The 15,548-nt window shown below is 44.3% G+C and overlaps 1 protein-coding gene across 1 annotated transcript; it reads left to right on the top strand.

The window, feature by feature from the left end:
* Nucleotides 1–220: 220 nt before the first annotated feature.
* On the top strand, nucleotides 221–2,066 carry LOC123152443 (exopolygalacturonase). Its single transcript, XM_044571984.1, has 3 exons — nucleotides 221–489; nucleotides 575–883; nucleotides 1,001–2,066. The coding sequence occupies exons 1-3, from the start codon at nucleotides 289–291 to the stop codon at nucleotides 1,751–1,753; spliced, it is 1,263 nt and encodes a 420-aa protein (XP_044427919.1). The 5' UTR covers nucleotides 221–288; the 3' UTR covers nucleotides 1,754–2,066.
* Nucleotides 2,067–15,548: the final 13,482 nt, after the last annotated feature.

The raw sequence follows: 15,548 nt of genomic DNA, 5'->3' as shown, positions 1-15,548 counted from the left end.
GTTGGGGAGGTGTTGTATTCCATGTACGAGATGGAGCTCGCCTTAAATTTTCACACACAAGCAACATGGAATCAAAGTAGTAAAGGTGATCCAAAAATAACCAGTGGACAGCAAACCGGTATAGCCGGCAACCACAACCTAAAAATAGCAAATGAGCATGCATGTCATGAGCATAGCGAATAATTAAACCGAACACTTGTCCTCCCTGAACCGATGTGTATTTAAGGTTGGGCTCTGAAGCTCCTGGCCTGAAAAGGATCAAGGATCGAGAAGGATTCCACAGCCAAAATGGCGTTGAGGAACGTTGCGATGAGAGCCTTGTTGCTCCTGGCGGTGGTGAGCGTGGCATATGCCGCCAAAGGCAAGGAGAAGAAGAAGGAGAGCGCAGATGGTCCGGCGGCGTCTGGTCCGGCGGCATCTGGTCCGGGTGGGGAGTACGACATCACCAAGCTCGGCGCCAAGCCCGACGGCACAACGGACTGCACCGAGGTACGTACGTGCTGAAGGAGAGAGAATATAAGAATGATGATGGATCGATGGATCATGTGGTGGAGTGCATTGCAATTGCATGCAGGCGGTGGAGGAGGCATGGGCTTCGGCATGCGGTAGCACCGGGAACCCGACCATCATCATCCCCAAGGGTGATTTCCTGACTGGAGCTTTGAATTTCACGGGGCCGTGCAAGGGCGACGGACTCACCATCAAGCTGGAAGGCAACCTGCTAGCTTCCAATGACCTGGCCAAGTTCAAGTCTAACTGGATCGAGATCATGCGCGTGAAGAAGCTCTCCATCACTGGCAAAGGCAACATCGACGGTCAGGGCAAGGCCGTCTGGACCAAAAACAGCTGCCAAAAGAACTACAACTGCAAGATATTGCCAAACGTACGTACGCGTGCATAACATTATATAGTAATAAATTATATATACGTGTGTATATTTCTTTTACTATTATTGAAGAAATGCTGCTATATTCTTACGTACGTAAATGTATGCATGCAGTCGCTGGTGCTGGACTTCTGCGACGACGCGCTCATCGAAGGCATCTCTATCATCAATTCCAAGTTCTTCCACATGAACATCTTCCAGTGCAAGGGCGTGACCGTCAAGGACGTGAAGGTGACCGCGCCCGGGGACAGCCCCAACACCGACGGCATCCACATGGGCGACTCGTCCAATGTCAGCATCATCGACACCACCATAGGCGTTGGCGACGACTGCATCTCCATGGGCCCCGGCACCACAAAAGTCAACATCAGCGGCGTGACCTGCGGCCCAGGCCACGGCATCAGCATTGGCAGCCTCGGGAGGTACAAGGACGAGAAGGACGTGACCGACATCACCGTCAAGAACTGCGTGCTCAAGGGCTCCAGCAACGGCCTCCGCATCAAGTCGTACGAGGACGCCAAGTCGCCCCTCGTAGCATCCAAGATCACCTACGAGAACGTCAAGATGGAGGACTCGGGCTACCCCATTATCATCGACCAGAAGTACTGCCCCAACAAACTTTGCACCTCCAAGGGCGACGCCGACAGGGTCACCGTCAAGGACGTTTCGTTCAAAAACATCACCGGCACTTCCTCCACCCCCGAGGCCGTCAGCCTGCTCTGCTCCGAGAAGAAGCCCTGCGAAGGCGTCACAATGTCCGACGTCAAGATCGAGTACTCCGGCAAAAACAACAAGACCATGGCTGTGTGCTCCCACGTCAAGGTCACCGCCACGGGAGTCGACAAGGCCAACACATGCGCCGCCTGACCCATGACTCCACGGTTGAAGAGATAACAAGACCGCAAGAGGCACTTTCCTTCTATTTTGCGCGACATGATTTCTTTTCTCGGTATGTCGATTTCCGAATCCACGCCAGGAGATCGTCCTTTAGTTTTCTTCCTAGGTTGACCACTTACCTTTATATATATTTATTAGCTAACACAAATATATGTACGTGCCGGCTCGGAGCCACTTGATCCATATACTTTTGACGATTTTGCCTTTGATTTGTCTTTTGATTTTTGTGCCGCTAAAACCGGTCAGTACCAACAAAGCTTTTTCTAATGATCTTGAGATTTTATTGAGTATCTGGTTTCACGTGTTGCAACTATTTAGCCTTCTCATTTACCTTTAAGGTTTGCAGAAATAGGCATGAATTGAGTCGAAGTGGTGGTATCAAAATTAGTAGTTGCTACTTATGAGATAATTCACAGACTGGATCAAGACATAATGAGTTTGTTCCCAAGACAAAATCGTCAATGCCTAGGACAAAATTTAGTGCAAAATTATCTATGAACAATGCGCATGCAAGGCTTCTCCTCAAAAAGGTGGACCTGGATTCAAAAAATTTCTGAGAGTAGAACATGTTAATGTGAAACAGAACAATGATGTCGGAAAATTCTTCCACACTCATAAGTAGTTGAGACAGTGTGGTATATTTTTCCATTGTTTGTTAACATCTGGGTGGATATGCTTGCAGCTATTACTAAGTGAGCTAAGGATTGTTGGCCAGATTCATGGGTCATACCCCATTTGATTTGTGATGGCCTTTTTGGTTCCCTAATATGCAGATGATATTGTGGTCATTCTGGGTTAAAATACAAATCAATAGTTGAGACTCGGTAATTTTTAGCAATTATTGTTACACATTAAAACAAACTTTGTTAGAGACCTAGAAATATTTTTATTTAAATTAGCAAGATTTGTTAATGAGCAGTTGAAGAATTTAATGGCAACCTGTCTGAACCGCTTTGTTCTAATATTGCCACCTTCCATGTGCTTATCTCGGGAATCAAACAATTATAGGAAATTGCAGTAAATATAGGAACTTATTTATGAAAGTTGAATAGTAATTGGTTGTTGGCATGGATTAATATGTTGGTACTAAAATTGATAGGCATGTGTTTGTGTTATAAATAAAAACTTGCACCAACTGTCTTTGAACGTAATAAACTGGAGGTCTGGATTCTTTGCAATTGTTTTGAGATATTGAGGGAGTAATAGATAAATATGTCGATAAAGCAGTTTGCACTAATTAGTGGTAAAATGTTATTAAATTTTATGGTACCATACTCTTTCTTCACTAATAAAAATAAGTTGGGAACTTAAAGTATTACACTTGGATCAAAGTTGAGGGGCAGTTGTAAGTGGACCAATCCTGTAGGTTTGGCCAGGGACACGTAACAGGCTTCAGCTTCACCAAACTATACCCCTCGGAGTGCATTGACTGTATGGATTTTCTGAATAGAGCGTTAGGAACTTGCAATAAGTATTTGAGTTGTTCATGAATAATGTTGAGTTTGAGATGTTTATGTGTTTCCACTTTTATCCATATTGCTAGCCTCTCAAGTATTGAGCATTGCTTAATTACTCTCACCTTGAGACATGGTGCATGCTTCGTTGATACATCCAAACCCTATCGGAAATCTTCCTTAAGTTCTCCTACACATAAACACCTATCTTACACACAACAACCATCATACCTACATATCATGACATTTCCATGTCATTCTGAGATACATAGTCATGCGGCATCCATCATTACATTACATGATAGGACTAATGTGATTCTTAACTATCATTTGCCTTGCATGATCATATAAATATGACATGATATTGATTTGGCAAGACCATTGTTCTTTATTTCTTATATGCTATGATATACCATTGCGCATCCTAGTATACCGCCGGAGTCATTCATTAGAGTTATGCATCTTGTATAACATTGATTTGAGTTATGCGTAAAATAGAAAGTGCATTGCTCATATGTATGTGTTGGCTCGAAGCCACTTGATCCATATACTTTTGGTGATTTTGGCTTTTATTGTCTTGTTGTTTCTTATGTTGGCAAACCCTGTCGGCATCAACAATTTTTTTATCTTGAGCTTTACTGAGTATCTCGTTTTCACATGTAGCCACTCGTTAGCCTTTACTTGCAGATTCGCTACTCAACAATGGTCTACTAACTTCCTTGTCGAAATGCTTACTTCTAGAGGCTTTGGTAATGAATGGATTAGATGGGTCCTAAGTACTATTCAAAACTGCTCCTTTTGTGTTATAGTTAATGATTGTAATGGACCTTGGTTTCACTACAAAAAAAATACACTTCCGTGATGACACGTGTTTGTCACAGTAGGTCACGTTTTTTGTCATGCATGTACATCCATGACAAATTTATGACAGAATCAAGATAGTCATACCTGTGCTGTCGTAGAAGTGTTCCATGACACTACCAAAGTTATAATCACGGAAGTGTCCACTTCCATGACGATAAATCGCGTGTCACAGAAGTACTTTCATCAAGGGTGACCAATATGTGGCATCAACCGTAACGGAACGCCGTTAAGCTATCGGGCCCGGTTTTGGATCCGATAACCCGTTAATAGCCCCGACCAATGGGGATTTTCCACGTGTAAAATCATCATTGGCTGGAGGAAACACGTGTCGGCTCACCGTTGGGACGGATGTCATCCACTCATTGGACCCAAAGCGCCTATGATACGTCGACACATGGCACGGCCCAACAGAGGCCCATTCCTGTGAAAACGCCAGACCGTTTGACTTGATCAAAAGGTGGCGGGCCGGCCCACGGCAAGCCTGTTAATGGCATGTTCGCATATAGCCCATTTACAGCCCGCTAACCCAAGGCCCGTTTACGGCCTATCCGAATTAGGCCCAGTAGCGTCATCTGGGCCATTCAATATAATTCCAGCCCGTTTTAACTTCCAGCCCATGTATGGCCCATGACGTCTTTCGGCCCATATGAGGCCCTTATACTCTCGGCCCATTAACGGCCCATGGTAAAACTGGCCCGTAATGAACAATGTATCACTTTATACCCATTAACATCACGTGGTGAAACTGGCCCGTAATGAACAGTGTATCACTTTATGCCCATTAATGGCTCATTATTCCGTTGGGCCGTTTCCAGCCCATGTTATCTTTCGGCCTTCTCGGGACCCATTTATTCTTGCGCTCATTTCCACATTCGTTTACTTACGGCCCGTTACTGTCATTTTCTGCTTGTGGGTCAAATTCAGCCCGTGGTTACAGTCGGCCCGTTTGGGGCCCGTTAATACGTTGGGCCGTTTTCATAGCGTCATCAAAATATGGCCGATTAAAGACGACCCGTTATGGTCGGCCCATGAACGATTTCAACTCTAGCCCATTTACGACCATAATGTGGTCTGTTATTGACCCGTGTTTGGCCAACCGATCATACGCCCCGTAGAAGGCCCAATGATGATACGGCCCATAGAAGGCCCATTGTGTCTACGACCCATATAAGGCCCATTGTTTCTACGCCACGTAGAAGGCCCATTGTTTCTACAGCCCTTAGAAGGCCCATTATTTCTACGGCCCGTAAGAGGCCCATGTTAACTACAGCCGGTGGGCATCAAAGTTCGCCACCAGTGCAAATATAGGGAACACCCTACACTATACAAAAATAGCTTGCTGTTTTCTTCAGCCGGTGGCTGCACGTTAAGAAAAAATTTTGTATCGCACCAAAACAAATTACAACTATAAAACAAAAGAAAGGTTGGCATAAAAGTTAACAGTCTAGCAACTAAATGCACCACCAGAAGTTCAGAAGCTCGGTTCATTTGACCTGACTGTTATGTTTTCATGTTGTATTGTCCGACGGAGCACCGTAACCTTCACCTTCAGTTCTCCTAGGCTCCTGAAAAACATAGCAAATGTCTGATAGTCTGGTTTCAAAACCATGCATATCTTGACAACATCGGACAATGTCTCTCCTTGTTTCACAAAGGGTCTCTGTTAGGGAATGTACTTGTGTCTGGAGCGCAGATACAACATTGTTTTGAGATTGCATATCTTGATCATGAGGCAGTTTTGAAGAGATTTCCTTAACAACCAAGCCAGTATTACGTAGGAATGTGCTTTTGGCACTGTTAGTGGATAGGTACTGACCCACTGCAGCAAGAGCTGACATTACGGTTATAGTTGCCTCGCCACCTTCAGAAGGTGGCGGTTCCACCATTTTTTCCATAGCTCGCTGAAAAGTTATGGTTTTACATTAGTAGTACCAGAACAGAAGATATTAAGGAGGCAGCAAAACCAAACAAAATAGCTTTGGTATTTATAAAGAACTTATTCTGGTGAACCCATGTAAAATAATAGTTGTATTTTATTGCAAAGTACATAATAAAACAAGGTTCCAAACATATGACCATGTACCATCGCTAATGTATTGTCTATTTCTTCACATTGTATTGAGGGCTAAGGATAAAGAGACGAAGTTTATAATACGGTAAGCACAGTATGACATCATTCATATCACAAAACAACTAAGAACAGACAAACAGGCAATTGTAACATTGTGTGGGCAAGTCCAGCACGGAATTAGATTACAGGTCAAGATCAAAGGAACATCACTCCTCTCTTTTAAACCTTGTAAGGTGCAATGATACGCTAAGACAGTTGTGTATAAAATTGAAAAGAGTAATAGAAATTGGCTGCAAACCATGCAGTTCAAGGCACAAGTTAGAGTAAGTAGTAGTTAAAAGGCATGAGGATTAAGGACTTACAACAGCGGCTTTGACTGGTGTAGTCATGCCCTTCTTCTTGCTGCTGTGACAGTCCTTGAAGATTTCTATAACATTTGGTTCAGGTACTTTTTGGTCCTTGCAGGCTTTCCTCTGCATTTGGAACAAGTCAATATAGATCTGATAATATGGTACGGCGAAAAGAGTGAAACAACAGCTAATTACAAGAGCCTCACAGTGTGCAATATAGCTATGAGATCCTGTCGTCTGCTGGAATTTCACTTTCGTACGGTTGGCCTTGTTCTTTGAACAGTTCACCTACAAGAAGATAGATTTGTGTGGCACTTGCGTAAATAGGACTTCAACATGTGATCTGATCACATATATATATAATGTACCTGATACTTCGGATCGAAATAGTGTTTAACAAGGCCTCTCCAGTCTTCATCAGATATATTTTCCACTTGAGATGTTTGGGCAAGTTCACTGTTAGCCTTGCCTTCAAAGTGAGTTTTCCTCAAGTTATACCGATACTGTCGCAGAGCAGACTTGAAAACATGGGTGCATGATTGTCTGGTTGCATCATCTTGGCTATCCAACTTGAACCTCATCTATTGAAAATTATGGGAGTCTCATAATTAGCAACCTAGAAAGTATTGGACAGAGAAAGACGATATTACTAGTTTCCATACATAACCATACTTATAGATAAATGGTCGAGGAAGGTGTTGAGCTGGGTTTCATCTTTGTCATTCCTGTACTAAATCCATGTTGGGAGGATATGTACATGACACCTAACAGCAACCGCTGCCTCTGATACTAACTTGGCTGACTCTGTAGCATCACATGGCCTTTTTAAACCCGCCTCAAAACGGATCTCCATTCTTCCTCCTCTAGATTTAGTTAACCTATCGAGCATTATCCCTGATGTTTGTTTCCTCTTGCGCCTAGGTGCTAGTACAACAAACATAGGAAGTGTTAGTGTACATTAAACTGTGAGACTACATATAAAGAAGCATGCAACTGTAACTTGACTCAAGCAACTACCTTCTTGTTGTTGAAGCTCACAAAGTTCATCTGATCTTGCCAACTCATCTTGTGTCAAGAGTGCTTCGAAAGTAGTGTCAGGTGGTAAGGGAGCTTGGGAACATGCTGCTAGCTGAGTTGACCAACGAGTAAATCATGCAGCTGGTGGTACTGTGGAAGGTGTTGCAACAACTAGGGTTGTCTCTGCTTGTTTGGTGGCAGCTATTTGTTTCTGTTTGGCTTGTTCTACAGCTCATGTAGCACGGGATACCCTGTCAGTACAATTTTTCGCTGGACTTTGACCTTCTATTGCACCATCAGTACCAGCAGAATCTGCAGGGTTGTTCCGCTTCCCTTTCCCTATCGTTCTGTCTTGCTTCCTCTTTCTTTGTGCCATGTTAAGTCAAGCTGACAAGAAAAACGAATAACAATTTAGTTCTTCAGAACAAATGTACTTTGATGTAAGAACATGGTGTGATAGACAGATATTGTATGTTCTAGAAACAGGAGCACGTGTCTTAGTCACAAGTATAATGTGTAAAGTAAGCAGATGAAATTCAACAAAATTAGAAGCAATACAAGCTAGACATCATACATAACATGCAAGCACATATAACAGTGCCAAGTTAGAGGGATCACCTGTGATGGTGCACTAGGGGAGACGTGCTCATCACAAACACAGCTACGCTGAGTGTCTATGCATGTGTTGTCTTGGAAATCATCTTGGGGGGATGGAGGAGTAGAATCTGTAGAGGCCCTCCATTTCGAAGGAGCACCTTCATCCGCTGCCTTGCTCACTTCCTTCCGCTTTATTGATTTTGAATTGTCAAGTAAAACCGACAAGAAAAAGCAATAAAATTCAGTCTTCAGAACTCATTCATGCATGACTGACAATCACTACATTGATGTAAGGCAAACACATGATTCCAGGATGGAATAATACGAAAAACAGGACGACATGACATATTCACAACTGTTTGTGTAAACTAAGCAGAAACCATTTCACCAAATAAGAAGCAATGCAAGCTAGACACCATGTGAAATATGCAACCAATATGACTCTGCCAAGTTAAAAGTGTCCCATCATAAATGGAATTTCAACAAATTAGAAGCAACACATGCTATAAATCATATCAAAGATGCAGCTAATATCACACTGCATATACTGAAGGTGTCGTGGGTTTGTCATGGCAGATGTCCTTGTGAAAGGACTTAGTCGTGGAGCCATCACTATGGGTTAGCTTAAAGGGGTTAAACCGGACAAGGGGACACGGGGAGTTTTATACTAGTTCGGCCCCTTCGAGGAAGGTAAAAGCCTACGTCTAGTTGTGATTGGTATTGCTAGGGTTTCGAAGGCCAGGGAGCGAATCCGCTTTGTCTGGCTCTCGAGTTGTTGTCTGTCCCTTAACCGCTGCCGGGTCGTCCCTTTATATACATAAGTTGACGCCCGCTGGGTTACAGAGTCCCGAAGCCGGATCATAAACGTATCCAGTTCGGTCTCTATCCTTCCTATCTTACAATACAAGTTACATGACTAAGTCAGTTTACATTTACAGGCTTTAACTCGCCTTTGGGACTTGGACCTCCATGAAGCACTATCATCCTTGCATATTCATGGTCTTCCAATCTTCAAGTAGTCAACCCAGCTACATAAGGCCGGTTTACCTCCAGTAGTAATATTCCCAACATTAGGCCCCAGATTGGTTTGAACTTGTTCATGTCAATCTTCTACACTTTAGAAAAAATCTTCCCTCATATGTTCACCTTGATCTTGTAAGCCGCCGTGACGTCATACTTCCAGATTATGGTAAACCGCCCTGACGTCATGTATTCATTGAAGCTGAGGATTACCTTCATTAATGCATATCCAGTCATCGAGGCGACACCATTATTAATTATCCATTTTTGTGCTCCTCGATTCCCGCACTTGTCGTTTTATCGCCTCACCTTATAAATAGGGCCACGGGTCCTTATCATTTTCCCCTTCGTCTCCTTCGCTTCTTCTTCCTCGCGACTCCTCTGCCTCTGAGCGTCGCCGCCGTCACCGAGCTGCTCCTCTGCTTCGACAAAGGCCGCTGCATCAACCTGATCGTTACTAGAAAGCCGCTGTGCTCCTCCGTTGCTTCATCAACCGCTGTAAGTCCTTTCCCTTCCCCCCTTATAGATCTGTCTAGGGTTTCCTTTGTTCTTCGCAGTTCTTGAATTTCATCGGGGCTTCGGTGCTGTTCTTCCCTGTTCCTCCTTAGTCTACGATCAGCCACCTTATACTTAATGTGTCCCATGCCATGGCCAACCTTCTGTTACCACCACCAACCCTTATGCGCAAAATAAACTGATCTACTTCTTTATGAACTGCTTCGGGACCAACCCTTTTTCCTTTTAGGTCTAAATCTCTTTATTTTTCCCATCTTACGGTAGATCTAAAACTTTAGAGTCTCGTCTTTTGTCATTCTTTGCTCCTTTTTCACTCAATGATTCCTTCGAATTTGCCGACCCGCGGAATGATAGTGAATAGAGAGAAAGATTCTTCTGATTTTCTTGTTTCTATCTACTAGACGCCGTAGAGAATTGAGAATTTTCATCTGCCAAATCGCTCATGTTATGATCTTCTACATCCTAGGTCTCTGTGTTCCGTCATCTGGCGAACATTTACTCCGCAATTTGGATAGAAATGGAGTTGTTAGGTTGGGATCCTGGGTAGAAACTGGTGATATTTTAGTAGGTAAATTAACGCCTCATCTCACTAAAGAGGGAGCCATTTTCATTGTTACCGTACCGGCTGTTAAAATTAGGTCTGCTTGCCTAGGACTGAAACTTGTTTTCCCTTACTTGCCTTAGATCTGTACCTTCCACATCACACAGTCGGTTTACCTTTATAGTTAGCAAGCTATCACCTACCATTAGTCCCCTTGTAAACCGACAAACTCTTTTTTACCTTCATTGTTATACTCTGGTTCAATAGCATGTGCAAACCTTTGTTCTGATATTGTATTGCCTTTCTGTCTTATCTTAGATCCGAAATTGTCATATGTCTTTGTGAAATCTGTTTCTCCTCATACCAACATAAATGGTTTTAACCTTGTATATGCAATCTATACCATTAGCCCTCTGCTAAACCGGAGGAGTATTTGACCTTCATAGCTATACTCCAGTTTAACAGTGTCTGAATATTCCTGTACTGGTATTATCTTTAACTCCTGATTGCATTGGTTTCCGGTTTATACCATTTTGCATATCAGTATGTTCCTTACTCCATTATATCCTGCATATTATCATCAAGGATTTATAAACTGGCTTTTCATTTTCAGTTTGTTCGTTTCATAATGGCCAAACAATTCACCGCTTGCAACTGGGCTCGTTCCCGGGTCACCGAGGATTAGTTGAATGATATGGTCAGCATGGGCTCCCTGCCTAAGAAGGCTGAAATTAAATGGCGAGCTCCAGGAACAAAAAATCCTCCGACCCCAAGGCAGGGCGAGGTGGTGGTCTTTGTTGACCACATAAGCCGTGGCTTCAAACCGCCAGGGTCAAAGTTTTATCAAGATGTGCTTGCCAGCTTCCAACTTCATCCGCAAGATATTGGTCCCAACTCGGTCTCCAATTTATGCAACTTCCAGGTCTTCTGTGAAGTATATTTACAAGAAGAACCAACTGCCGAGCTATTCCAGGACTTCTTTCATTTAAATCGGCGCACATAATTTGTAAATGGCCCCAACACTGAACTTGGGGGTGTCTCAATTCAAAAACGGAAGGAGGTTGAATTTCCTCATGCCAAACTGCACAGCCATCCAAAGGAATGGAACCAAACTTGGTTTTACTGCAGAGATACATCCCGTGAAGATGAAAATCCCCTCCCCGGCTTTCGTGAACACAGACTATCCAACACTCACCCAATGCCACAACGCCTAAGCTCTTCAGGAAGGGAGAAATATGCTCCTCAACTCGCCAAACTCCGGGCCTTTATGGCGAACGGTTTAACAGGCATGGACTTTGTGCGCTGTTGGATATCCTGGAGTATCTTGCCGCTAAGCTGGCGTCCCGGTTTAATATGTGAATATACCGGTGAGTTTGACGACCCTCAACGCCATTGCAACATCCAATTATCTGAGAAGAAGTTACTGAAGGTGTAAAGAAGATTCTGAATGAATCGGAATTGATCTGTAGTCAAACCGGTCTGAGTCCCTTCTATGCCAAGAACAAACCGCTTGCTGTAAGCATTATACTTCCCCTTCATCTCTAATATTTTTAGCTTATGCAACCTGTAACCCTTCTTCTTTGTATATAGGGTGATGACCCCTTCTAGAAACGGAAAATATCGTAGAGAAAGCAGCAAAGCCAACTGGAGACAAAGTGGTCAAGCCATCCCGCCCAAAGACCAAAGCCGTAAAAGGACGTCAAAACAGAAAACGGCTGACCGGATTAACATGGAGCTTGATGATGATACTGATGATCCAGAAGTTGAGGTAGAACTTGACTCACTTGGCTCTCTTTTCATGCATCTCATTAACAATGATCTTCCTCAAGAGGACGCAGAAGCTAGTCAAGCCGATGATGTAGAGGTAATTACCCTTTCCTCCAGTTCAGACTCTATGCCAACACAAAAATCCTGCCAAGCAGTCCGGAAAGTAAGCTTTTCTCATCCTCTTGCTCACTTGGATCCAACATTTATTTTGAAGACTCAGCAGCATGAAGCTCACCGGACAACCCGGCACAGTGGCCAACAGGTCAGTTCAGCCGGCTTACCTGATACTTCGGTTCGGAAGCGCCGATCTGAGGTCTCTCCTACTTTTGACCATTCTTACCCCAAGGTAGGTTATTTCAGACAGCCTCTTAATCCGTCCGATTCAAATTATCAGGTGACAACCCCTTCATCTTCTGGTGAATCTACAGCAACGGAACTCCCCCCTTTGAAAACTGTGGCGGGGTAAGTTGTAGAACCTTTCCTTTCAATGCGTCATAAATCCTTTGAATAGGATGTTAATCCTCTTTTATCCTATTTGCAGGGCCAAAGCCAGACCCAGCAAGAAAGCTCGGACCACCAACACGCCCGAAGATCCAGTCGCTGAAGAAGAAGAAGAACCAAGAGGTGAACCGGAACAAACTTGTGGACCGGAAGGTCCTCATCCTGAAGCTACTTCTGATGACCCGCCCCTTAAAGGCTAAAATACTGACAAGCCCACAGACACTAAGCCTGCCGTGCCCGATGCTGAACCAAACCGGGCTAGTCCGGTGAAAGATGCTGAAATTCCAATATCATCAACCAAAAACCCTAAAGGCCAAGGTGATGATGTTATTATTACTGGAATAGGCCATAGCTCTCCTGGCCATCCCGTAGCTTTGGCTCAACATAGTGCCAAAGAAGAGCAGGCTGCTAGAGAAAAAGGCAAATGGAGCAGTGATTTGGCAAGTTACACTCATCTCAACGTAGAGGAGCTTCACTCTGGCTTCTTGAATTGCTTGCACGCAAACCGGGATTACGAAGCCGGTTTAGTAAATTTGATGAAAGAGCGATATGAGGTATTTCCTTCCTCCTTTGTATCTTGATTCATAGTCTGAACATGCTAGCCCAAATAGCCCCCAAGGGCTGGGTTATAATGTAAATCATAACCTGGGTCTTCATAGCACTTTAAGCCACTGATAAGAACCAGATTTACCTTTTAACAAGGAGATAGTTTTCTGTCGCCTATCCCCTAAAGACCGGTTTAACTCTAACAAGTTAATCCGTGTTTGTAATCCATGCATCTGTTTTTGAATCAACATACATTAGCCCCCAAGTGTCAAGGATAATGTTTACATTGTACTGGAGACTTGTATAAACTGTAGAAATGTAGAGCAAATATGCATTAGCCCCCAAGTATGAAGTGCATAACCTGTTATGCGATTCATACTTAGAATATGTACGTATCCTGTCATTTGATATGTCTTCAATGTTTGCAGTCTGATCTGAGGAATAAAGAGGCCCGAAACATTGATTTGCAAAACAATGTGAAGTCCCAACAAGAGGAAGCCACTAAAACCAAAGAGGAGCTAACGAAAGCCCTAGCCGCCATGGAAAAGCTCAAAGAAGCTTTCAACAAAGACCGTGCTGACTGGGAAACCGAGAAATCCGGTTTAACCAAAAGAGCTATAGACGCCGAGGCAGCCCTGAAGCCAGTGATTGATGAACTAGCTGGTTTGAAACGCCAAATCAATGCTATGACCTCTGGTATCTTTGGTAAGTGCCTGCTTATGTGTGTTGCGCCAGTCGATGAACCTTACAACTGACCAAAATGGTGATAAAATCTTTGGCAGGCACTCGGATCGCTCATCTTGGTACAGATATGCGGATGAAGCTCAAAGCGGCATACACATTGGTTGAACAACTATACTCTGGGTCTCAGTGGGCTATTAGCACGGCAGCTTATAACAAACCGGCTCCAACTTTGATTACAGAAACACTTGAGAAGCTGGGCATGTTACCAGCCCGCATTGCCGAGTGGAAGAGAGCAGCTGCTAGAGAAGGAGCTTTAACTGCCCTTATTCGAGCCAAAGCCTGGATTCCAGACCTTGAAGCGGAGGATATCATTAAAGGATACCCAGGCGTTCAAGAAGACGGTTCCAGCTTCAACAATGATGACCTTTGGCAGCTGACCAAATAGATGCGGCCAGCAGCCAGCAAGTTGGCTGATGATACCGATTTGTCCCATTTTCAGCCGTTTTATGATGCAGAGGGGAAAAGACAGCCGACCGACATCCATGAAGTCGAAGAACTTGTGCCTCCGATTCGTAAGCACACTTACGCTCCCGATATTAACCCTTCCAATCTTATCCATGAGGAAGCAGTGTTCCAAGCTTTAACTGGAATCGATTGGTCAATGGTTGATTTCCAGCATCTGGGGAGGGATGAAGAAGTTCCCACGCCAACTGACCCTCAACCGTCAAACCGTCCAGATGAAGAATCCTAATCCGGTCGCTGGTTTACATGGCTACTATGAAAAACAATGATACTATTGGAGCCGCTTTGAAGCTTCATGTAATAGGATAGCCAAAACTCTGTTATCTGCCATGCCATTGAGCATGTTTCGTAATACTTTGTGACAATATGTGCCACCCTTTGGGATATATTTACGCATAACCCATTGTCGGTGTCAAAACCGGCGGATCTCGGGTAGGGGGTCCCGAACTGTGCGTCTAGGCCGGATGGTAACAGGAGGCAAGGGACACGAAGTTTTACCCAGGTTCGGGCCCTCTCGATGGAGGTAAAACCCTACGTCCTGCTTGATTAATATTGATGATATGGGTAGTACAAGAGTAGATCTACCACGAGATCGAGGAGGCTAAACCCTAGAAGCTAGCCTATGGTATGATTATTGTTGTCTATGTTGTCCTACGGACTAAAACCCTCCGGTTTATATAGACACCGGATAGGGTTAGGGTTACATAGAGTCGGTTACAATGGTAGGAGATCTACATATCCGTATCGCCAAGCTTGCCTTCCACGCCAAGGAAAGTCCCTCCCGGACACGGGATGGAGTCTTCAATCTTGTATCTTCATAGTCCAACAGTCCGGCCAAAGGATATAGTCCGGCTGTCCGGACACCCCCTAATCCAGGACTCCCTCAGTAGCCCCCAAACCAGGCTTCAATGACGATGAGTCCGGCGCGCAGATTGTCTTCGGCATTGCAAGGCAGGTTCTCCGCCAAATTCCGTGTACCTGTTTGAATAAAGTCCGGTTTCTTGTAGATGTTGCGCTCCTTGGCTTCTACGCCCAATAATGGCCGCTTCCCACGTGTCAAACGAATATGAAAAGTCTGAGTGTTTTTACATTCACACCCCTAGCCGCGTAAATGAGCTGCCCTATTTAAGGGGACGTGGATTTAGATCCAATCCACACCTTCTTCCCTCCGCGAGTGTTCATCAGAGTGCATCCAATAAAGGTCCATTCCACCATGGCCAGCCGTCACAACTCCTCCCCTCGCCCTTCCAGCCCTAAGCCTGGATATTGGGAGAGATGTTCCATCCCGCATAGCGAGCTAGTGACACTCCAGACC

The sequence above is a fragment of the Triticum aestivum genome, chromosome 7A, assembly GCF_018294505.1.
Source record: "Triticum aestivum cultivar Chinese Spring chromosome 7A, IWGSC CS RefSeq v2.1, whole genome shotgun sequence".
Taxonomy (NCBI): domain Eukaryota; kingdom Viridiplantae; phylum Streptophyta; class Magnoliopsida; order Poales; family Poaceae; genus Triticum; species Triticum aestivum.
This window is presented reverse-complemented; position numbering and strand designations above follow the sequence as displayed.

Coding starts and splice junctions, on each gene's coding strand:
- LOC123152443 (XM_044571984.1), top strand. CDS start 289: ATGGCGTTGAGGAACGTTGCGATGAGAGCCTTGTTGCTCCTGGCGGTG. Junction 490..574: donor GCACAACGGACTGCACCGAG/GTACGTACGTGC, acceptor AATTGCATGCAG/GCGGTGGAGGAGGCATGGGC. Junction 884..1,000: donor ACTGCAAGATATTGCCAAAC/GTACGTACGCGT, acceptor GTATGCATGCAG/TCGCTGGTGCTGGACTTCTG.